General features: G+C 51.7%; 11 protein-coding genes across 11 annotated transcripts; 4 read left to right on the forward strand and 7 right to left on the reverse strand.

Annotated features, from left to right (window-relative positions):
- Positions 1-124: 124 nt before the first annotated feature.
- On the forward strand, positions 125-1,418 carry PHYSODRAFT_326320 (hypothetical protein; the record flags this gene model as incomplete). Its single annotated transcript, XM_009522269.1, has 2 exons — positions 125-898; positions 1,392-1,418. The coding sequence occupies 2 exons, from the start codon at positions 125-127 to the stop codon at positions 1,416-1,418; spliced, it is 801 nt and encodes a 266-aa protein (XP_009520564.1).
- Positions 1,419-2,221: 803 nt separating this feature from the next.
- On the reverse strand, positions 2,222-2,729 carry PHYSODRAFT_326321 (hypothetical protein; the record flags this gene model as incomplete). Its single annotated transcript, XM_009522270.1, has 3 exons — positions 2,222-2,272; positions 2,316-2,477; positions 2,541-2,729. The coding sequence occupies 3 exons, from the start codon at positions 2,727-2,729 to the stop codon at positions 2,222-2,224; spliced, it is 402 nt and encodes a 133-aa protein (XP_009520565.1).
- A 1,097-nt stretch (positions 2,730-3,826) lies between these two features.
- PHYSODRAFT_326322 (hypothetical protein) lies at positions 3,827-4,871 on the reverse strand (the record flags this gene model as incomplete). The annotated part of the gene is made up of 5 exons (XM_009522271.1): positions 3,827-3,911; positions 3,948-3,994; positions 4,050-4,166; positions 4,368-4,619; positions 4,683-4,871. The coding sequence occupies 5 exons, from the start codon at positions 4,869-4,871 to the stop codon at positions 3,827-3,829; spliced, it is 690 nt and encodes a 229-aa protein (XP_009520566.1).
- Positions 4,872-5,942: 1,071 nt separating this feature from the next.
- Positions 5,943-6,987, reverse strand: PHYSODRAFT_326323 (hypothetical protein; the record flags this gene model as incomplete). Its single annotated transcript, XM_009522272.1, has 5 exons — positions 5,943-6,027; positions 6,064-6,110; positions 6,166-6,282; positions 6,484-6,735; positions 6,799-6,987. 5 exons carry the CDS (start codon positions 6,985-6,987, stop codon positions 5,943-5,945), a joined length of 690 nt encoding a protein of 229 aa, XP_009520567.1.
- A 1,090-nt stretch (positions 6,988-8,077) lies between these two features.
- PHYSODRAFT_326324 (hypothetical protein) lies at positions 8,078-9,122 on the reverse strand (the record flags this gene model as incomplete). Its single annotated transcript, XM_009522273.1, has 5 exons — positions 8,078-8,162; positions 8,199-8,245; positions 8,301-8,417; positions 8,619-8,870; positions 8,934-9,122. 5 exons carry the CDS (start codon positions 9,120-9,122, stop codon positions 8,078-8,080), a joined length of 690 nt encoding a protein of 229 aa, XP_009520568.1.
- A 1,962-nt stretch (positions 9,123-11,084) lies between these two features.
- Positions 11,085-13,801, reverse strand: PHYSODRAFT_250498 (hypothetical protein; the record flags this gene model as incomplete). Its single annotated transcript, XM_009522274.1, has 4 exons — positions 11,085-11,538; positions 12,103-12,253; positions 12,912-13,059; positions 13,160-13,801. The coding sequence occupies 4 exons, from the start codon at positions 13,799-13,801 to the stop codon at positions 11,085-11,087; spliced, it is 1,395 nt and encodes a 464-aa protein (XP_009520569.1).
- Positions 13,802-16,853: 3,052 nt separating this feature from the next.
- On the forward strand, positions 16,854-17,156 carry PHYSODRAFT_481396 (hypothetical protein; the record flags this gene model as incomplete). Its single annotated transcript, XM_009522275.1, has 1 exon — positions 16,854-17,156. One exon carries the CDS (start codon positions 16,854-16,856, stop codon positions 17,154-17,156), a length of 303 nt encoding a protein of 100 aa, XP_009520570.1.
- A 15-nt stretch (positions 17,157-17,171) lies between these two features.
- Positions 17,172-18,890, reverse strand: PHYSODRAFT_485609 (hypothetical protein; the record flags this gene model as incomplete). The annotated part of the gene is made up of 2 exons (XM_009522276.1): positions 17,172-17,779; positions 17,819-18,890. The coding sequence occupies 2 exons, from the start codon at positions 18,888-18,890 to the stop codon at positions 17,172-17,174; spliced, it is 1,680 nt and encodes a 559-aa protein (XP_009520571.1).
- Positions 18,891-18,936: 46 nt separating this feature from the next.
- Positions 18,937-19,290, forward strand: PHYSODRAFT_483371 (hypothetical protein; the record flags this gene model as incomplete). Its single annotated transcript, XM_009522277.1, has 1 exon — positions 18,937-19,290. One exon carries the CDS (start codon positions 18,937-18,939, stop codon positions 19,288-19,290), a length of 354 nt encoding a protein of 117 aa, XP_009520572.1.
- A 1,727-nt stretch (positions 19,291-21,017) lies between these two features.
- Positions 21,018-21,701, reverse strand: PHYSODRAFT_482976 (hypothetical protein; the record flags this gene model as incomplete). Its single annotated transcript, XM_009522278.1, has 2 exons — positions 21,018-21,371; positions 21,417-21,701. 2 exons carry the CDS (start codon positions 21,699-21,701, stop codon positions 21,018-21,020), a joined length of 639 nt encoding a protein of 212 aa, XP_009520573.1.
- Positions 21,702-21,735: 34 nt separating this feature from the next.
- On the forward strand, positions 21,736-21,972 carry PHYSODRAFT_404958 (hypothetical protein; the record flags this gene model as incomplete). The annotated part of the gene is made up of 1 exon (XM_009522279.1): positions 21,736-21,972. A coding segment is annotated over one exon (237 nt), but the record flags the coding sequence as incomplete, so codon positions are not given.
- Positions 21,973-22,764: the final 792 nt, after the last annotated feature.

Below are 22,764 nucleotides of genomic sequence, written 5' to 3' on the forward strand. Positions count from 1 at the left end.
GCCTCGCCTCAGCTGGTGCGCGTGCCCGGATTCGAACCAGGGATTTCACCGCGAGTTGTTTGTTTGTATATTGATTTGGTCTTAAGGGGTGTTTCTACTGACTGCCTGGACTAACAGTTGGGTTATGGCTGGAAGGAAGGAAGCACGTGAAGGTGGACGCGGAGGCGGACGCGGTGAGGCGTCGTGTCAGTCGCGTCGAGGACAAGGGCTGCCGCCGGAGGAGCACAAGGCCCTGGACGAGGTTGTCCGGGAGGCTTGGAAGGCTGGCGCGAAGAAGCGCAAGGCGGCCCTGGAAGAGAAGAAGGCGTCGGCGGCCGATCAAGATCAAGCGGCCCCGGAGTCCTCCGTTCTGGATGCGCACCTAGCAAATCAGGATGAGGTTCCGGAGGCGGACTCGACCGAGTCTGTGCCGGCCGGCACCGAATGTGTCCCAGACCCGGTGACGGGACTGGATGAGGGTGAGAACACACAGGATGATGAACTCGCCCAGGCGTCTGTGGGAGGCGCCGATGAGGTTGAGCCCCCGGCTGAGGATCGAGTTTCGGACTCTCCCCAGCCGGATGATGAAGTCAAGATTCTGGACGAAGCCCCGACGATCAAGCACGAAGGCCCGCTGTCGACTGTCCAAGAAGACGGCGTACTGAATGACGAAGCCGAGATCCGGTCTGCTCTCGCGCAATCCAGTCCGGCCGCGACCGCCCAAGCTCCCGCGCTCAAGATTGAAGCCCAATCCAGTCCGGCGCCCTCGGATTCCCGAGGACCCGACGAGACCAAGGCTCAAGTGAGCGAGGCTCAGGCGAAGGCGTACGTGGCCGAACAAGTGCGTCGCTGGGAGCAGCATCGTGAACGTGCTGCCGTCTGGCACTTTAAGCAGCTGTTTGCTCATATCGCGAAATGGGTACAACTAGAAGTGCCGTACAGTACCAGAATATGCAGGAAGAGAGATAGCATAACTGAGGGACGCTTCATCCCTGGTATGCGCCGTTCACCGGCTGCGTGGCTGCCGTGTAGTCTACAGTAGCATAGTCTCTTTCTGAAACTGAGTTATTTGACATGTAGTACGTTACAATTGGAAAAATATTGAGGTCACACGCCCCAAATAAAATCGGGAATTTAGGGGGTCCGAAAATGGAGATATTTTTCTAGACCGATGTAACTCCTCGAGTTCTTAACATTTTGGGGCGTTCGATAGCTTATACGAAGCACAAGACAAGTCACTTTGATGCGGTTTAGTCGCGATTCGTACTTAGGTTCGTAAGCATGTTTTCGTTTGAAACCGTTTCATATTGTGTAATAGCAAGAATTGCATTCTTTTTCACCTAAAATATATGTGATGGAGCTCTACTTCCTCCTCAGGTGGGATGTGGACATCTGACATCTATCTACTGTAGAAGGAAAAGAAGCTCCGAGGCGAATAGGCATATATCAAAACCTGTAAGACCAGATTCGATTGAGTGCTGTCTGATGTAGTGCGAATGTTGTTCGATAACATCCGCTGGGGGAGAGCAGCTACGGATGTAGCGTGAATGTCGTTCGATGACATCCAAAACCCTTCCCCAATCGACAGTTCTTCGAACTGCGAATTCAGATCGAAACCCAGCAACCTCTTGGTAATCATCGTTAACCACTTAAAAATACCGTTGCTGGGATAATTCGACCGTTTAGCAGACATTTCGGGCACTCAAGAAACCGGTGGTCGAGGCCAGTTGATTCAGCTCGGCCGGTGGCATCATACGGGTATCTCAATGTTGAAAGTTGCTCGTGCACAAGATTGGTAGATTTTGCAACTTTGGGGGTGACAGCATCTTGAGCTGGAGCATGATCATGGCAAGCGCCTCCCGTTGAGCACGGTCTTCACCGTGATTTTATATGTACGAGCCACTTGGGCATGCCATCTATAGGTGGGGTTGCCGCTGAGCGCGATCCTGGGAGTAGATAGCCGCCTAAACCGCAACAAATACAAATACGAATATCGATTTACGCTCAATTCTGAGCGGGTAGAGGAGTGAATTAACAGCGACCTCCACGAAATGGGGGTGAGAAAGCGGCGCTGGTTTCGTGCGCAGTACTTGCTTCGGTACTCGTTCATGGTCGTATAGCAACAGGCGTCGTCCTCTATACATACGCACAAAGAGGTCAACAACCACTGGCAACAGGGACTCAACTGACGTCCCTGCGCCGGAGCCACTCGCGCAGCCCCAACTTTTATTAGCGATTGCTTCTACTTGGACACTGGCTGAGTCTGCTGCTTCGTCACCGCGTCCTTGTTCTGCTTCCGGCATTCGTCCGAGAGCAACACCGAGCAAATCCAAGACTGAGCAGTCGCCTGGATCCAGATCCGCTGGATCCAGTTGTGTGTAGTTGGTGTACGCGTAGTTGAAGTTACCGTCCTCGTAGTCCGTCACCGTGTACGGGTCCGCCGCCACCAAGTACTTGTTCACCTTGTCCACCGACGAGTGCTTGTCCACCGGTGAGTTCTTATCCACCGGTCAGTACTCGTCCATCAGCGACTAGCTGTCCGACAGCGGGTAGTTGGCCACCATCGGGTAGTTGCCCACCAGCGCGTAGTTGTTCATCAACGAGTGCTCGTCCGTCAGCAAGTTGTCCGTCAGCGAGAGCTCGTCCATCATCGGGTTCTTGTCGACCACTGAGCGCTTGTCCTTCATCGAGTACTTGACGTCCACCACTACGTACGCTTCGTTCGTCAGCAGGTAGTCGTCGTCCACCATGGGTTAGTCCTCGTGCTTGAGCACTTGTCCGATGAGGTGTCTGCCGACGTCCGCTAAAACCCCATTCGCTTACTCCCCTCTTCCAGATTAACCATCGTCCTCGATGGTAGCAGGCGCGTAGCGCTGGAAGATTGTTGATAAAATCTGGAAATACAACATGACACATGTCGTTGCGAGATCCACACTGCGTAACCCCAACTGCACGAACAGGTCTCCAACCAACTGTGAATCTGAAAGTGCCAAACTCCATCCTCCGCTTTCAGTCCACATTGCACACGAAACACTCGCCGGCTACTAATACCCACACTTCTGTATCGCACGTCCTTCAGAGCTCAGGACTCGAACCCGACTCAACTTTGGGGACTCAAACCCAGTACAAGGACTCGAACCTAGTACAGGGACTGGAACCCGCTTCGGGGACTTGAACCCGCTTCAGGGACTCGAACCCTCTCTGTGTTTCAGGGACTTGAACCCACTACAAGGACTCGAACCCTCTCTGTGTTTCAGGGACTCGAACCCATATGTGGGGACTCGAACCCGCCAGATATATTACCGCGACCAGAACCTGTTGCTGCTGTTCACCGGGACTTGAACCCATCCGTGGGGACTCGAACCCGTCTCTGCATTCCACTGGGACTCGAACCCAACGCATCATTTGACTGGGACTCGAACCCATCCGTGGGGACTTAAACCCCGCAGATATTGCTTTGGGACTTGAACCCGCTGCAGCTTCTGTGGACTCAAACCACTGGTGGACTCGAACCACAGAAGGACGCGCGACACAAGTACGACCAATTTTCTCGATAATCTTTATCATCGCCTCCCGGGTCTCCAGTCCTTGGCGCAGGCAATCCACCCCCAGTTCGTCACCAAGCCATGTAATCGTCAACTTCGCCACACAGCCATGCTTCCAGCCTCCTCGGACTCACGTCCGCTCCAAACCTCAGTGTAGCCAGTCAACAAGTCACACAGAGACCTCAACACTGGCTGGCTCCTCGGCTCACCACCTCCTCTCCATCTTCGATCTCAATCCGCATAAGCGGAGAGTCCGTCGACTCGAGTGGCCTCTTGCATCTTAGCCCTCTTCAGTCCGGTGGTTACTCAATCTGTGCTTTCGACTCATCACCTCGCCACCCGTCAGCTCGTCGCATTCGCTCGCCTTCAAAGTCCTTCACCAGCACGCTGCACATCGCCACAAGTTCATCAATTCACACTAACTCCACTCCAACTCCACGAACAAAGTCAGCAAACTCCACAGGAATCCACTGCACTACAACACCTCCAATCATTGACTCCAGGCGTCATCTCCAGGCCATATACCTCCAGCTCATCAACGCAATCGCAGCACTTCGTCAGCGCTGCGCCTCGGTTCGAGCCCACTGAAGCGAAGTCTCGTGACGACGCACTATCGCGTGCGCCGACCGTGTTGATTCGCCCCTGTATGACCACCAAGAAAGCGGCTGCTTGTTTCGTGCGCAGTACTTGCTTCGGTACTCGTTCATGGTCGTATAGCAACAGGCGTCGTCCTCTATACATACGCACAAAGAGGTCAACAACCACTGGCAACAGGGACTCAACTGACGTCCCTGCGCCGGAGCCACTCGCGCAGCCCCAACTTTTATTAGCGATTGCTTCTACTTGGACACTGGCTGAGTCTGCTGCTTCGTCACCGCGTCCTTGTTCTGCTTCCGGCATTCGTCCGAGAGCAACACCGAGCAAATCCAAGACTGAGCAGTCGCCTGGATCCAGATCCGCTGGATCCAGTTGTGTGTAGTTGGTGTACGCGTAGTTGAAGTTACCGTCCTCGTAGTCCGTCACCGTGTACGGGTCCGCCGCCACCAAGTACTTGTTCACCTTGTCCACCGACGAGTGCTTGTCCACCGGTGAGTTCTTATCCACCGGTCAGTACTCGTCCATCAGCGACTAGCTGTCCGACAGCGGGTAGTTGGCCACCATCGGGTAGTTGCCCACCACCGCGTAGTTGTTCATCAACGAGTGCTCGTCCGTCAGCAAGTTGTCCGTCAGCGAGAGCTCGTCCATCATCGGGTTCTTGTCGACCACTGAGCGCTTGTCCTTCATCGAGTACTTGACGTCCACCACTACGTACGCTTCGTTCGTCAGCAGGTAGTCGTCGTCCACCATGGGTTAGTCCTCGTGCTTGAGCACTTGTCCGATGAGGTGTCTGCCGACGTCCGCTAAAACCCCATTCGCTTACTCCCCTCTTCCAGATTAACCATCGTCCTCGATGGTAGCAGGCGCGTAGCGCTGGAAGATTGTTGATAAAATCTGGAAATACAACATGACACATGTCGTTGCGAGATCCACACTGCGTAACCCCAACTGCACGAACAGGTCTCCAACCAACTGTGAATCTGAAAGTGCCAAACTCCATCCTCCGCTTTCAGTCCACATTGCACACGAAACACTCGCCGGCTACTAATACCCACACTTCTGTATCGCACGTCCTTCAGAGCTCAGGACTCGAACCCGACTCAACTTTGGGGACTCAAACCCAGTACAAGGACTCGAACCTAGTACAGGGACTGGAACCCGCTTCGGGGACTCGAACCCGCTTCAGGGACTTGAACCCACTACAAGGACTCGAACCCTCTCTGTGTTTCAGGGACTTGAACCCATATGTGGGGACTCGAACCCGCCAGATATATTACCGCGACCAGAACCTGTTGCTGCTGTTCACCGGGACTTGAACCCATCTGTGGGGACTCGAACCCGTCTCTGCATTCCACTGGGACTCGAACCCAACGCATCATTTGACTGGGACTCGAACCCATCCGTGGGGCCTTAAACCCCGCAGATATTGCTTTGGGACTTGAACCCGCTGCAGCTTCTGTGGACTCAAACCACTGGTGGACTCGAACCACAGAAGGACGCGCGACACAAGTACGACCAATTTTCTCGATAATCTTTATCATCGCCTCCCGGGTCTCCAGTCCTTGGCGCAGGCAATCCACCCCCAGTTCGTCACCAAGCCATGTAATCGTCAACTTCGCCACACAGCCATGCTTCCAGCCTCCTCGGACTCACGTCCGCTCCAAACCTCAGTGTAGCCAGTCAACAAGTCACACAGAGACCTCAACACTGGCTGGCTCCTCGGCTCACCACCTCCTCTCCATCTTCGATCTCAATCCGCATAAGCGGAGAGTCCGTCGACTCGAGTGGCCTCTTGCATCTTAGCCCTCTTCAGTCCGGTGGTTACTCAATCTGTGCTTTCGACTCATCACCTCGCCACCCGTCAGCTCGTCGCATTCGCTCGCCTTCAAAGTCCTTCACCAGCACGCTGCACATCGCCACAAGTTCATCAATTCACACTAACTCCACTCCAACTCCACGAACAAAGTCAGCAAACTCCACAGGAATCCACTGCACTACAACACCTCCAATCATTGACTCCAGGCGTCATCTCCAGGCCATATACCTCCAGCTCATCAACGCAATCGCAGCACTTCGTCAGCGCTGCGCCTCGGTTCGAGCCCACTGAAGCGAAGTCTCGTGACGACGCACTATCGCGTGCGCCGACCGTGTTGATTCGCCCCTGTATGACCACCAAGAAAGCGGCTGCTTGTTTCGTGCGCAGTACTTGCTTCGGTACTCGTTCATGGTCGTATAGCAACAGGCGTCGTCCTCTATACATACGCACAAAGAGGTCAACAACCACTGGCAACAGGGACTCAACTGACGTCCCTGCGCCGGAGCCACTCGCGCAGCCCCAACTTTTATTAGCGATTGCTTCTACTTGGACACTGGCTGAGTCTGCTGCTTCGTCACCGCGTCCTTGTTCTGCTTCCGGCATTCGTCCGAGAGCAACACCGAGCAAATCCAAGACTGAGCAGTCGCCTGGATCCAGATCCGCTGGATCCAGTTGTGTGTAGTTGGTGTACGCGTAGTTGAAGTTACCGTCCTCGTAGTCCGTCACCGTGTACGGGTCCGCCGCCACCAAGTACTTGTTCACCTTGTCCACCGACGAGTGCTTGTCCACCGGTGAGTTCTTATCCACCGGTCAGTACTCGTCCATCAGCGACTAGCTGTCCGACAGCGGGTAGTTGGCCACCATCGGGTAGTTGCCCACCAGCGCGTAGTTGTTCACCAACGAGTGCTCGTCCGTCAGCAAGTTGTCCGTCAGCGAGAGCTCGTCCATCATCGGGTTCTTGTCGACCACTGAGCGCTTGTCCTTCATCGAGTACTTGACGTCCACCACTACGTACGCTTCGTTCGTCAGCAGGTAGTCGTCGTCCACCATGGGTTAGTCCTCGTGCTTGAGCACTTGTCCGATGAGGTGTCTGCCGACGTCCGCTAAAACCCCATTCGCTTACTCCCCTCTTCCAGATTAACCATCGTCCTCGATGGTAGCAGGCGCGTAGCGCTGGAAGATTGTTGATAAAATCTGGAAATACAACATGACACATGTCGTTGCGAGATCCACACTGCGTAACCCCAACTGCACGAACAGGTCTCCAACCAACTGTGAATCTGAAAGTGCCAAACTCCATCCTCCGCTTTCAGTCCACATTGCACACGAAACACTCGCCGGCTACTGATACCCACACTTCTGTATCGCACGTCCTTCAGAGCTCAGGACTCGAACCCGACTCAACTTTGGGGACTCAAACCCAGTACAAGGACTCGAACCTAGTACAGGGACTGGAACCCGCTTCGGGGACTTGAACCCGCTTCAGGGACTCGAACCCGCTTCAGGGACTTGAACCCACTACAAGGACTCGAACCCTCTCTGTGTTTCAGGGACTTGAACCCATATGTGGGGACTCGAACCCGCCAGATATATTACCGCGACCAGAACCTGTTGCTGCTGTTCACCGGGACTTGAACCCATCTGTGGGGACTCGAACCCGTCTCTGCATTCCACTGGGACTCGAACCCAACGCATCATTTGACTGGGACTCGAACCCATCCGTGGGGACTTAAACCCCGCAGATATTGCTTTGGGACTTGAACCCGCTGCAGCTTCTGTGGACTCAAACCACTGGTGGACTCGAACCACAGAAGGACGCGCGACACAAGTACGATCAATTTTCTCGATAATCTTTATCATCGCCTCCCGGGTCTCCAGTCCTTGGCGCAGGCAATCCACCCCCAGTTCGTCACCAAGCCATGTAATCGTCAACTTCGCCACACAGCCATGCTTCCAGCCTCCTCGGACTCACGTCCGCTCCAAACCTCAGTGTAGCCAGTCAACAAGTCACACAGAGACCTCAACACTGGCTGGCTCCTCGGCTCACCACCTCCTCTCCATCTTCGATCTCAATCCGCATAAGCGGAGAGTCCGTCGACTCGAGTGGCCTCTTGCATCTTAGCCCTCTTCAGTCCGGTGGTTACTCAATCTGTGCTTTCGACTCATCACCTCGCCACCCGTCAGCTCGTCGCATTCGCTCGCCTTCAAAGTCCTTCACCAGCACGCTGCACATCGCCACAAGTTCATCAATTCACACTAACTCCACTCCAACTCCACGAACAAAGTCAGCAAACTCCACAGGAATCCACTGCACTACAACACCTCCAATCATTGACTCCAGGCGTCATCTCCAGGCCATATACCTCCAGCTCATCAACGCAATCGCAGCACTTCGTCAGCGCTGCGCCTCGGTTCGAGCCCACTGAAGCGAAGTCTCGTGACGACGCACTATCGCGTGCGCCGACCGTGTTGATTCGCCCCTGTATGACCACCAAGAAAGCGGCTGCTTGTTTCGTGCGCAGTACTTGCTTCGGTACTCGTTCATGGTCGTATAGCAACAGGCGTCGTCCTCTATACATACGCACAAAGAGGTCAACAACCACTGGCAACAGGGACTCAACTGACGTCCCTGCGCCGGAGCCACTCGCGCAGCCCCAACTTTTATTAGCGATTGCTTCTACTTGGACACTGGCTGAGTCTGCTGCTTCGTCACCGCGTCCTTGTTCTGCTTCCGGCATTCGTCCGAGAGCAACACCGAGCAAATCCAAGACTGAGCAGTCGCCTGGATCCAGATCCGCTGGATCCAGTTGTGTGTAGTTGGTGTACGCGTAGTTGAAGTTACCGTCCTCGTAGTCCGTCACCGTGTACGGGTCCGCCGCCACCAAGTACTTGTTCACCTTGTCCACCGACGAGTGCTTGTCCACCGGTGAGTTCTTATCCACCGGTCAGTACTCGTCCATCAGCGACTAGCTGTCCGACAGCGGGTAGTTGGCCACCATCGGGTAGTTGCCCACCACCGCGTAGTTGTTCATCAACGAGTGCTCGTCCGTCAGCAAGTTGTCCGTCAGCGAGAGCTCGTCCATCATCGGGTTCTTGTCGACCACTGAGCGCTTGTCCTTCATCGAGTACTTGACGTCCACCACTACGTACGCTTCGTTCGTCAGCAGGTAGTCGTCGTCCACCATGGGTTAGTCCTCGTGCTTGAGCACTTGTCCGATGAGGTGTCTGCCGACGTCCGCTAAAACCCCATTCGCTTACTCCCCTCTTCCAGATTAACCATCGTCCTCGATGGTAGCAGGCGCGTAGCGCTGGAAGATTGTTGATAAAATCTGGAAATACAACATGACACATGTCGTTGCGAGATCCACACTGCGTAACCCCAACTGCACGAACAGGTCTCCAACCAACTGTGAATCTGAAAGTGCCAAACTCCATCACTGGGTTTGAGTCCCCAAAGTTGAGTCGGGTTCGAGTCCTGAGCTCTGAAGGACGTGCGATACAGAAGTGTGGATATTAGTAGCCGGCGAGTGTTTCGTGTGCAATGTGGACTGAAAGCGGAGGATGGCCCCACGGATGGGTTCAAGTCCCGGTGAACAGCAGCAACAGGTTCTGGTCGCGGTAATATATCTGGCGGGTTCGAGTCCCCACATATGGGTTCGAGTCCCTGAAACACAGAGAGGGTTCGAGTCCTTGTAGTGGGTTCAAGTCCCTGAAGCGGGTTCGATTCCCTGAAGCGGGTTCAAGTCCCCGAAGCGGGTTCCAGTCCCTGTACTAGGTTGGAGTATATGATACAAATTGCATAAATCGAGTGAATACTAAAAACTTCCACTTCTGATTCGGAATATTATAATGCTCTAGTTTTGGATTAATACTTGATAACTCTAGTTTATATGATCCAAATGATGAATGCATTTTCATTCATTTTTCAGGTGAGGTATATTGAGTTCATTAAGCTAAACTAATGAAGATGACGAATGCACCACCATTGGATGAAGCCTAGCGCGGTGCATCCTGCTCAACCAATGCATGAGTTTGGGCAGCGATGTATTTATTAAAATGAAGTGCTTACGATACATGTCGTTGTTTTGCTGGTGAGCATGTTAAATGCATGGAATGCCGTATTAGAGCAGCCAAATCAAGCCCGAGGCCGAAGTGAAGACTTGAAGGAGCCACAGCAGCGGACCATTCGGTGTCCATGTGCACGCATAATTGGTTTGAGTCCCAGTGTTGGCACTGTTTGTCGGTGTCGGCGTGCTGTCCGTCGAGCCCGACGACGTTGAGCTCGATGAATCTCCACTCGAACCCGGAAAAGAAATGGGCGCGCTCATTTCGCAAAGATCATCTTCCCAGCCTTCCTCTCAGGTCCAGCACTCGGATACAGCCCCACTGTACTGAGGGCACCACGCACTAGCACAGTGCGTCGGTAGGTCGCAGCGCTCTTTGCAGGTTGGCCCCCAGTAGCCGCTCTCGCAGTACGAACACGAGATAGTGACGCCATCCACAGGATTACATTTGGCCTTGATGCATTGACTAAGTTCGCACGAATGGTCACAGGTTGAGCCCCACGAGCCAGAGTCGCACTGCGCACTCAAATCCAGCCCTACGTAGTTGGAAATGGCGTTCGAGAAGCTCACAGTTCTGGCCCGTTCATACAGCACTGTCTGCAGATCTGAGGCTTCGGGGTAAACCTTGGCGACAGACGGCGGCACTGAGATCCTAATCGAAATCTTGCCCGTGCTCGATGAAACGGAGTCAATTGAAAGGAAGTCGGGGTCAATCTCAGAGATGCCGAGCAGCCACATGATTATCGTCTTCAGCTTCCGTCGCTTTTCATCAGAAATATACCAAACTGCGTTTATTGCCGTTGACAGCAGCATCTCTGCATCTACGCCGTTGCGATGCACCCGCTGAAAATACTCTTGATCAAACTGCCTGCATTCGCCGAGGGCTCGTAGGTTTTGGTGATTACGAAGGGAATATTCAGAGACATGGGAATCGAGATGGTGACGTCCTTGAACCCGGCGTACCCGGCGAATTCCATGAAGTGGGGCAAACTGCAATCGCCATACTGGAAATACGATTCTGGGTCAAGATATTCCGTCAGCAACGCTGAAACGGGTTCTGGGAATTGGATGAACGCTCTCAGCTCAGCGGAGATGGCGTAGCTGGTCTTGACGCCGATTTTCGATGCCGCCCAATAAAGACAGCGACGCCCTGACGGTAGGAATTGCAGCCACTTCCAGCTCGATGTCGATGCCACTCTGCTCTAAATCGCTGACGGGTGTACCGGAGTTGAGATATCCCGCAGTGACGCCTTCAATCTCTGTGCTGGCGCCGAATTCCACGCTGGTGCCGTGAGGTTGGCGCGAGAGTCTCCACAGGATATCGAGCTGCACTTCGACTTCCACAGCAATCCCAGCATACAAGGGTATGGTCGCAGTTTCGTCGATGGTATTGTGCACGTCTTCGATGTTGCAGCCATTTGGAGCAAAACCCTTGACCCGCAGGTACGAGTTGCCGCTCAGCTTGATCTCAGACGATGTAGAGAAGTCGCTGATGCCGTACGTGCCAATGTCGGCGTATAAGGAATTATCGACGAGCCTGTGAGGCGATAATTATGTTTTCTGGAAGACGGAAGAGGTCAAGCATCCACGCCTCGACGACGGACTCGGCTACGGCGAGCGACACGTACGACGACGGCGGCCATGAAGTTAGATGGGCAGGTGACCGTATGTAGGGCGGAATTTAGTCCAGCGGGTGGCGGAGCAGAGCCCCACCAACCGCAAGGTTTACCGCCAGTAGTTAGAGCAGTAGCATTCGTAGTTTGCGCCGAGGAGAAGAGCAGCGGGGTCGCCGTCGAGACCTCGCTCGCTTTTGCTACGTGGGGTAGCGAACTCGCTCTCGCCAACGATTTCTCCTCGGGCGGCTACGGGTCCATGACTGGATGTGGGCGGCGACGGACAAGCGCGGGATCAAGACGCAGACGGCGGAGGGTGATCGGCGTGGGCACGCGTCCGTGGCGCTTCGTGGCAAGACCCTCCTCGGCCGGAGACCAGGCAGCGGCGACGTCGCGCGAGCAGATTCACAAGCGGCGCCGATGCGCCTGATCTCCGACGGACGTCTGCAAGGGTACCGCCGCTATGGGAATGTTTGGCCAGCACACACCGGTCATGCCTGCCACGGTCGGCATGTTCCGGGACGCCGCTGTCGGTGCAGGGAATGGTCTGGACGCCGCTGTCGGCGCAGGACACGGAAGCCACCGTCGGCTTCGCCTGAGCGCCACTGTCGGCGAAGGGCACGGTCGCCATTGTCGGTGCTGCCACGGTCGGCTAAAGGTAAGTATGCGGTCTCAAACAACTAACTACTCTGTTTGTCTTCTAATGTATGTACGCAAGAGCAGTTCCTTCAAAAGCAAGCCCTTATGGTGGGGTAGCCACCTCTCAAGCCGCCGCGCACCTCCGATGATCTGCGCGCGGCTCTCAAGGCGCCTCCTCAAGGCTGGGCTTTCGAATGTACTGCTCTTCGCGCCACCTCGCACGACTTCCTTAGAAAGAGCGACACGACTGAAATGCTGACGTAGCAGTCTTCACACGAAATACTGCAGCAATCACTCGAGAAGTCGGTCGGGTCGGAGCAATCTCCATCTTGGTATATCACGTACGACGGGTTAATGAGGGTCTCCCCATCGCTTTGTAAATTCCACGTGAGTCCTTTCGGGTTCGTCACGGTCGTGTCATCGACGGGCTCGCAGGATATCGTGACGCAACACGTATCCCAGCTCGCACGACTGAGCCCGTCATCACAGTCATCAAAATAATCATCTTCGCAATAGTAGCACTCGCTGGCGGGGAGTAGATCTAGCTTGCCGACTTTGTTGCCGCATTCATGGTTGCAGAAGGGATTCTGATCGTAGCACTGAAGCTGACACGACGTCGTAATGGCTTTACCGTCAACCACATCCACCACGCACTCACCCGGAGCTGCGCCTACTTCTCCGCACCCGTACACGCAGTATGGGTCTTCCACGAAGCCGAAAGCGCCCAACTCGAGGCGGCGGGTCTTGTTACCTTCCCCAGTTGTTGCGGACACGTTGGAGTGCATGAGGCTATCCAAGTCAGTCGACTGGAACGTAATTTGCAGTTTGGATACACTTCAGAGAAGTTGGCCCGCGTCGAAGCAGGCAACCCCCTGGTGTGGATATGCCCGTGCCACAAGCGCTCACTGTGGAGAAGTAGGCGGGGTCGCTGCTGAACTCCGCGCCGAAGAAAGCGTCCCCCAGCACTGGTCGACCGACAGCCGTATTCTGAACGGTGGCGCAGTTGGAGACTTCGATCGAGGCGACGGCCACGATCTCGCGGGTATTCTCTGTCGAGTTGCTGGCGCTTGGGTTGCTTGAGAACTGCTGAAAGCTCTCCAATTTCACGACACTCGGGTCCTCCTGCAGGTTCCAAAGGTTCGCTGCAGACGTGCAGTTGTACGTGAGCTGTGTGTGTCCAGACGACGCATCGGCGGATGCTGCTTCATGCGTGCCCGAGACTGCGGTAGTCGTCGCCGTCGAAGCTTTCGCTGGGACGATCAGCACGGACGAATACACAGTCGTGTTAGGAGCCGTCACGCCAGCCAGACCAGGGGATTCGTCCTTCAACGCCTCGTTGCTAGCGGTCACCGAGACCAGGGAGTCGGGTACGAGCCCGGTCGTGTTCAATAGCTCGTGCTGGATACTCTCCGCCGGTAGATACACTACCCCTGCGTCGTGACCAGCATTGTCGCGAGCTGATCCACTTCCGCTGTAGCTCTCCGGATCCGCGGTAGCTGCAAGGCAGAGCAGGATAGGCAGAGTGGCGCATAAATGCAGTCGCATCATGCCTTCTTGTGCCGGCGGTTGCTTGGCAAAATAGAGCTTGAGTGTGTAGGCTTGAGGACTGAAGAACTTGAGGGGGCAAAAGCAAAAGTGAGTGGGGAACTGCTTTCTGGGGAGGGGTTATACTGGCGAACAACGCCTAGTTTCATTACTTAGCGCCATGCACTCTGTGTGGATCGTGTGGGGGTTATATACTTTTGTAACAGGACATGGGCAGATGGCGGTCACGGCGTGGTGACCACGGAAGGCGAGCAGCGACAGCTGGTCGTACGAGTCGGGCGACGAGTGGGGCATGGCGGACGAGAGCGGCTGGCATGGGTGCGCGCTGGTGGGTCGCGAGATCCAGACGACGGTGGGTGCGGAGAGCCGCACGAACGCGATCTTGGGAGCGAACGGTCGCTCCGAGAGCAGTGGCAGCCGGAACGGACGGCTGGGAGTGGCTGACGAAGAAGAAGATCTCGAAGCCGAAGGGTCGGCAGTGCGAGCTGGCCTTCGGGCTGGAGGAGAACGAGCGGTGGCGAACGAGTGAGGACGGGGGAGTTGGAAATTTGCGCGGTGAGGCGCAAGCGGTTGAGAATTAGCGCGCTTGGAGCAAGCGAGCACTTACGAGTTGGGTGGCCTGGTGACGGGTTGCCGGACAACGAAGGAGGGCGAAAGCTCTCGCTGAACGAAGTACGAGGGCGAAAGCTCTTGCTGGGGGCGACAGCTCCTTCTGGACGAGTGACGGACAGGTGGTGGTGGAGTGTCGACAGGCGTTCCGCTACTACTGGAGGGTTAGTAGCTCGCGTGCGTGGGTGAACTCTCTGTGTATTGACTGAGTGTACTTAGCTCTAGTTGTTGGCTGTGGGCTGATAGCTACGAGTTGGCTGAGGACTATTGAGTAATCTAGCCTCCTTAATAAAATTGGATACGTTCGTGTGTGTACGGACGATCCGGCGCAGTAGCTCGGTTAGCTGCTGTCGGCCAGCACGGAGTCAACTTCCAGTTCCCGCGGGCGAACGAACGCAGCGGAGCAATACGATCTGCCCCACGAGCTGGGCAAGATAAGAAGCTAGTTACACTTGCAATGCCGCTCATGGTCTCATGATGGACCAGATAAACCTACGTCATGGTCCCATTCAGGCCAAGTACCTCAATATTTATAGGAGGTCGCAACCAACACGAATTTAGTAAGAGGACAAGATAGCGACTTGCCGTTTTCTTCTGGTCTGCTAAAGCGGTTTGTAACTTGTTGTGTCGACGACATTCTATACATCTTCCAAACATGCCCCCGACGCTAGTGCAATCCAAATATGGTTTGCACGCCAGTATAAATGCTGACCGCAGCAGTGGCAGGAAGAAGTAGCCCCTCACTCACTTTGCTTTTTCTCCCTCAAATATTCCAGTCCTCAAATCAAGCCTACACGCTCCGGCTCTACTTCACCAAGCAATCGCCAGCACACGCTTTTGGTTTGCCATGAATTGAAACTGCTAAGTCGGAACTATTATTGATTGCTTGAACTGGACGACGACCGCCTCTAAATTAGATACAAGAGCATGACCTCAACGCTAATTATAATATTAGAGTCGAATGCCACAACGGTCCATCGCAAACTAAATTTGAGTATATTAAGGCTTGCGATGGGCCGTTGTGGTCCATGATGTCTTGCAGCTTTAGGGTCGACAGTACTGTCACAAGACCCAACACCAAGAACTATCCCATGTTAGTTTCAACAAGTTTCAATAAGCCTGGCAACCAAAGTGAAGCACCCCCGCTGTCCTGATAGCATTGGGGCACATCGGCTATTCTCAGACACTATTATGTTAGATGTCTCAATACAAACTTCATGCCCATGGAAAACATCTGAAATTCAATTTCAGCGTTGAACTATGCAACACATACTGTAAACTTTTTTCTAACGTATACTGCATGCCCTCTAATAGCTTTCCAATGTGTACCCACCGTGACATACTAGTAAAAAAACGGGCAACATTTGTGTGGCATTTTATTTTTTCCCTTTTTTCTCAATAACGTTATTTAATAGTTAAAAGAAAAAAGAATTTGGGAGTCAAACGTATTTACTGTTAAGTTACGGTATCTACGGTACTACGATCACTTCCCCGTACCGAATACCCTCATGCGGTATGAATGTGTCGCGGCACGATTCCTTGCCGTATTTTTGTATTGTAAGTTTGGCATTGCCATCATTTAAAAAGTATTCAAATGTTGGCCAATTGAATAAACCAACGGAGCCAAAACCGACCGGCGATTGCTCGAGGCTTGAGATCACTATTAATATGACTGCAAGGATGGAAGAAGACGCCGTTGCAAAACCTAAATACTCGAACTTCAGCGGCAATTACAATGTTGTTGTTCCACAAGGGGTACAGCCAGGACATGTGTGGTCCAAGATGGTTGTGGTGTTGCCAAACCGCAGAGGCGGTAGCAAGTATAGCCAGGTAGTACAAAGTAAAAGACGGGGGCGAAGCTAAAGGAACCGGCGCGGTCATGCAGGTCCTGGCGGGTCTTGGTCCCACTTCCTTCTCGATGCATGGCCACTTGGCCTCCATTTCAGATTTTGCTTCTTGTCTGCTGGGTGGTCGAGTTAAAACAGACCGCCATGTGGATCGATCGACTACTGCTGCTGCAGCTTCTCGCTCTACTTGCCACCCACTCCGAAAGCCTTCGTCACGGTCGAGTTCTCCACGCACAGCCAGATCCTGCCACCATTGTATCGTCGAGCTACAAGGCCTGTCGGGAACTTGAGAGTAGTGGGTCGCGGCACATTACGCCGGCAGTTTTTTATTTTCCCCATTTCTTACCGTAATTTACTAACTAGACTCGTTCAAGAGCACACCTTCATAAAATTAGTAAATAAATCGACAGCACCTCTAGATAGCTCCATATTGCTTAAAGAGCTTTAAGTTATCAGAACGAACCCCATTCAGTCTTCATCTCGAATTTGAATCAGCTCGACTCGCAATAATTACTGGCACCTTACAAAGTCATTTTCAGAATTAATATTTTTCTCAAAAAAATTAAGAGGCTATGTATATAGATACCCACACATAGAACATGACGATCGAACTATCTTTCGGAAAATACAAAGGTCAATCCATTGAGGATATATTCAAGAATGATCCTGGATACTGTCGTTGGATTCACAACCAGCCCAGTCTCAACATTAGCGAGGAAATGAAAATCTTTCTTCACTCAAGATTCCTAAATAACGATAACTCCTATATGATGACGTGGGGTAAGTATCGAGGCAAATCTTTACAGCAGATTAGTAAATTGGATCCAGGCTACCTCGATTGGCTAAGAAAAAGTCAATTCGTGATTGACAAGTGTCCAAAGCTGCTCAAGGAACTGAACTAAAATATCTTTTTTTACTTAGGCTGTAGTGAAGTCAAGAACCTCCCCGGTTAGTCTATCGAACGTTAGTTCCTGTTCGCTAATTACGAGGATCAGCATATTCACACCTTGGCATCCAGCGTTCGTACCTTGGATCTGAATAGCCTGAGGTACATCGCGCTCAGTCAGGCGACTGACATCGGCAATAAGCATGCGGTTTGTGAGCGACCACGTCTGATAGTCAAGTAGACCATTTACGAGCTCAGGGGTTAGATCTCCGTTAATCGCTGAAATCTTAGCAATTTCGTTGGTAAAGTGGTGGAAATCATAGTCATGACTGATATCGAACACATGAGTCGAGCCAATACGAACGTTAAAGTTGCGAATCGACGCCCCGGGCTTAAGCGTGTATGGAGAGCTATCGAAGGGGCTCTGGAACTGCTGAACAGTAGCAGAAACAAAATTGTTTGTCTGTTCCGCGAATGGTAAAAGCACAACATATTTCGCGTTTTTAACACTTGCCGATAGCTGTAGATCGAAAGAAGCATTTAGTTGAGTCGAGGACTTACCAATACCAGCACGCTGGTAAAACCACTGTGCGTAGCAGTCATTGTAGCGAACCTTCTTAACCGGCTCAGAGATAATAGCTTGAGGGTTCTCAAGATGAACGAAAGGGACATACAAACGAGCAGTAGTAAAAGGCATGTATGTACCATCGATGGTAGGTTCAAGAGCATTTACAACCGCTCCCCAAGCAACACTAAAGCCAGCAGATGCGGCAAGCACACCACTCATCAGATTACCGGTAGCAGAAGCGGCAATAATGACCGGACAACTATTATCAGACGATAGAGTAGTAGAGGTTAGAGACATACCCTTTAAAGCATCTACCGCGACTACAGACGTTCCCTGATTCACACGGAAACGCAGGCGAATTTGAGGGTTAGTCATCAAGTCAAGCTCACGGAAGATAGGATGCAGATCGGTGAGCTTAATCTTAAGCATGTAGTTCCACGTTCCCATGATTGCGTTAGCAGCAGTACCACCAGCTACGAAAGCTCCACGCGAGGTCTGGTTAGAAATGGTAGTCGATGCAGCAGCACCACCTACCGACGGCCACGAGCTGGAGAAGTCAGCGCCAGCCGTAGGAGGATTCGATAGAAGGCGCTTAACGAAACCATCATTTGGAATAGTTGCACCACCAGGAGGAGCCGAGACAGCAAAGGAAGACGAGAATGCCATGGTGTTTGAATATCCATCACCACTGGTAGATGCGGATCCAGAACTGTATGATACGGACTGAGCAGAGTCAGGGTACAAGAACGATTCAGCTCCGTGCTTTTCAACGTACTGAGGGCTGTAGCCAGTATGAGCACGAACGTTGTTCCAAAAGAGCTTGTAGTCAGCCATAGAGACGATAGTCTTTCCGTTTAGTTCCAGACTCAGACTATCAATAACGTTCCAATTTCCGCATTTTAGAGTAGCACATAGACGATTGGCAGCGGCAGTTTGAGCAGTGCCACCATTCTTCATTGAGACCTTGTAGGGAAGCATAACGTAGGCATCACGAAGGCTTGCGAAGCCCTCGGAACCGTTAAGCTGAGCCGTAGCATCGATAGTGATGACACCATTCTGGTACGAACCCTGATTTAGGTCAATAACGTGCGGTACACGCTTGCTCGAAGATACCTTGATCTCCGGGTCGCTCTTAAGCAAGCTCTGGTATAAGTACTGATCGGATAGTTGAGTTTCGCTCATCGTTGAATCTATATGGATCCTAATATAGTTTGATAAAATTAAATATATGTCGCACCTCATCAAGCCAATCACCTCAGATCATGATCTCATCGAACTCGCTGAGAAAATGAACGTTCAACTCGATAATATATTCGAATCAAATGAGATAAAGTCCCATCTCCCCAAGAAAGGGTCATTTCTGATTCTACTTCGCCCTCCTAATCTTGAGGTAGGACACTGGACGGCGGTTCATAATGGTGAATTCTTCGATAGTATGGGGGAAGGACCACCAAAGAAGTATGGTATCGATCGATACAACACCAAGCAATACCAAGGAACCTATGGAGACTACTGTGGACCATTCTGTGTCCTATGGCTAATTCGAAGCAATACCGTAAGCCAAATGTATTCAAAACAATGAAAGATCTAAATTTGACAATTCTGGAATAAATTTAATTCAACGTATATAGTAATCATGTATCGCGAATTAACAATCTCCAGTGATATTCCCGCGCGGAAGCTTATCAAAGCTTTCAAGACTGGTAAGCTCAGCCTCACCTCAAGCGAACTAAAGGGTAGTGGTTCAGTCATCCATCTCCACCCTGCTTCGTTTGAAAAGGCGCTCAAGGCTCGTAAAGCTAGACGCGGTGTCAGACTCGACATTACCAAGCACGAAGTGAAGAAGGGCTACAAAAAGGCTCAATGAGGCTCTATCTGGTCCAAAGTATGGGGAGGGATCAAGGCTGCATACAAATTTGCTAAGGATTCAGGTCTACTATCCAGAGCCGTTGATGCGGCGGTTCCTGCTTTAGCTACTTATGCTGGTCAGCCAACGGCTGCTGTTCCAGCCAGAGCTGCAATCAAGTCCCTAACCGGCATTGGTATTTATGATTCCGATAGCGACAATGAAGGAGGTCGCGTATCAATGGCTGACGTAAAGAAGGCTGCAAAGAATGCTCTTGCATACACGAAGCGCAAGGGGGTCATCACCGACGCAGTCGATGCTGGAGAGAAGTTCCTACTATCAAAAGCTACCAAGCCGGAACATGAGGATCTAATCAGATCTGTGCGAAAGGAGGTTCGTCGCCGCTATGGTGTAGGCGTAGCAAAGAAACGTCCAGCGAAGGGCTCGCCAGAGATGAAGGCTAAGATGGCTGCGCTCAGGGCACGTCGTAAGACTGGTGGTTCGTTTACGTTGTAGCCGCCCTAAAAAAATTCTCTGGACGTCTTATTTTTTTGGACGAATCAGAAGCATGGTGGATACCGACGTATCTCTGAAAATCACTTTTTTATCATTTTGGTTATAGATACTGAGTGTAATACTAGCTCGAGCGCCATTGTGACAGTTCATCCACGCATACTGGCTCGGTTTGTATGAAATGACCTTTCCAATAGCGGCATCGCCTCTATCAAAAGCACTGACAATATCACCAGAAGCCACGTATTCGTTTTTGATCAGATCGCAACGAACGATGTAGGAACTGGTCGGGTGAATCTGAGGAATGATGTTCGATAGCTGAGCACTTGCAACAGTAGCTGATGTGGAGGGGTATGTACCCGCTGTGAGACCAACTACTTTACCGAATTCAGCATTATCGATGATCAGTCGAGGAACGCGAGTAGTAGTCGGCAATCCAGTACCACCAGAGGAGTATAAACCGGAGGTAGGTCTGGTCCATGTTCAACCGGTAGTTGGTAGAGTTGTAGGCGTAGGAGAGAAATCAAGCTGACAAGCGTAATAGACACTGTTAGCACTCATTTTGATATAGAATACGTTATTCCCCGACGGATCGATTAGATACGCCCCAGCATTGACAAGAGCAGTCTGAATGCTTCGGTTGATATCGTCATACGAATAAATACCATCAGGGAGGGATACACTGGTTGTGGATGTAGTTGCAACGTAGGTACTTCGATTTTGAACGTTGTGTTCTGAAATTGCATTGAATCAATGTTATATTCGCTGTTATCCATCGAAATCGATTGAATGTCACATACTACATCGCGGAAGTCAGCCGCCGATCCGGGAAAGGAGTATTTCCAGGCTGAATTGGTTCCATTTTGTACCAGATGGGTGCTGTCGAGTTTGATAAAGCTGGACATATTGATTATATGTTTGTAGGCATATTTTTGTTTGATAAATTGGAATTAGTCCTCGATACGAATCGGTCTATCGAAGTTATACCTGATCTGACCCTTGACCGAATCAACGAAGAGCATTTGGCCCTTTCGCTCCGTGGCTTTGTTGTAATAATAGATGATTGAACGCTCATCTACTCCCTTGATATTAAAATCTTTCACAACCATCTGGAGGTCTCGCTTAGAATTAGCTTTCAGGATCGCTACGTACTCTGAGTTCAATCTGATCATCTTGTCCGTTGCGAAGTAGCTGTGACTCAAGAAGATGGTTGATAGCTTAAAGTGGCGCCCTCTAGGGAAGTAATGTGAGAACAAATTCTTCTGAAGAAGGTTATCGTTGCTGTAGTCATCGATGATGACGAGCTCAGGCTTATTGGAATTAATTGGTGTATGACGTATCCATTCAACACTCGGAGGCGAGTCAGGGTCGGTGAATGTGATAAAGCCATCAAGCTTATCACGAAGATACTCATATAACTCCTGGTGAGGATTACGAGCAATGATCGTTAGATGAGCAAATACGTGAGGAGAATGCTTGAGGATGAACATACATAAGTTGTTCTTCCCTGAGAACGATGGCCCCAGAACCACCATTCTAAACAGCGCTTTGATGTCAAGTGCTGGAATATCACCCATCGAGGCGCTTTTGAATTTTTTAGGGATTGAAGCTCCGAAATCTGGAATACCGCTCATGATTGTCGTCTAAACTATATAGGATCAAACAAAGATGAGTTCAGGTTTTTCTTATCCTAGCCCGATATTCACATCGCCGATTTATAATCCGGCATTCTTTCTCCAATTGGATGCCAGCGGGTTTCTAACGTATGACTATGCTCAGACTGTTTATCTGAACAAGTATGACTATCGCTTGACGTACATTACCGGTGTCTCTCAAGGCGTAGCATCACCTGGTGTAGCGCTTGTCCCTGGAAGTGGTGGGAACATCAGCGGTCTTGGAGCACTCAGCTGTAGTAGCCTAACTGTTAATGGTGCTTCCGTTTCAGGCGTACCAACGTATGTAGCTGATATTACTCCAGGTACTGCCGCTATCAACAAAGCTCTGGTACTTGGTGCATCAGGTGAAATTGCTACTATTAGTAGTTTGACGGCAACGCCGATTACTGGCACGCTGCAGACAGCGGCTCAGCCTAATATTACTAGCTTAGGCACGCTATCGTCCCTCACCGTGAGTGGAAACATATCTGGTACATTGGCAACTGCTGCTCAGACCAACGCAACTAGTGTAGGGACACTCTCGTCGCTCACCGTGAGTGGAAACATCAATGGAACGCTAGCGACGGCTGCTCAACCAAATATCACCAGCTTAGGTACGCTTACTGGATTGACGATCGGAGGCAGTATAACCTTTACTGGTGCAAGTCGATCCATTACAGGTCTTAGCTCGCTAACGGCAACTAACATTACTGGTACGCTACAGACTGCTGCTCAGCCTAATATAACATCGTTAGGTACTCTAACCGCTGTAAATTGCTCGGGTAATGTATCGGGTACGCTAACAACAGCTGCTCAGCCCAACATTACCAGCCTAGGAACCCTGAGCTCGCTCACAGCGACGTCGATAACAGGAACGCTACAAACCGCTGCTCAGCCTAATATTACTTGTCTAGGTACGCTTAGCAATCTAACCCTTAGCGCTGGTGGAACCGGTTTATTCATTCCGAATCTGAACTTTTGGGATGGAGTCAGTTACTTTCTCAATGTTATCGAAGGGGGCGCTTCAGCCAGTAGCGTTGTG

This window comes from Phytophthora sojae, assembly GCF_000149755.1.
Source record: "Phytophthora sojae unplaced genomic scaffold PHYSOscaffold_2, whole genome shotgun sequence".
In the NCBI taxonomy this organism is placed as follows: domain Eukaryota; phylum Oomycota; class Peronosporomycetes; order Peronosporales; family Peronosporaceae; genus Phytophthora; species Phytophthora sojae.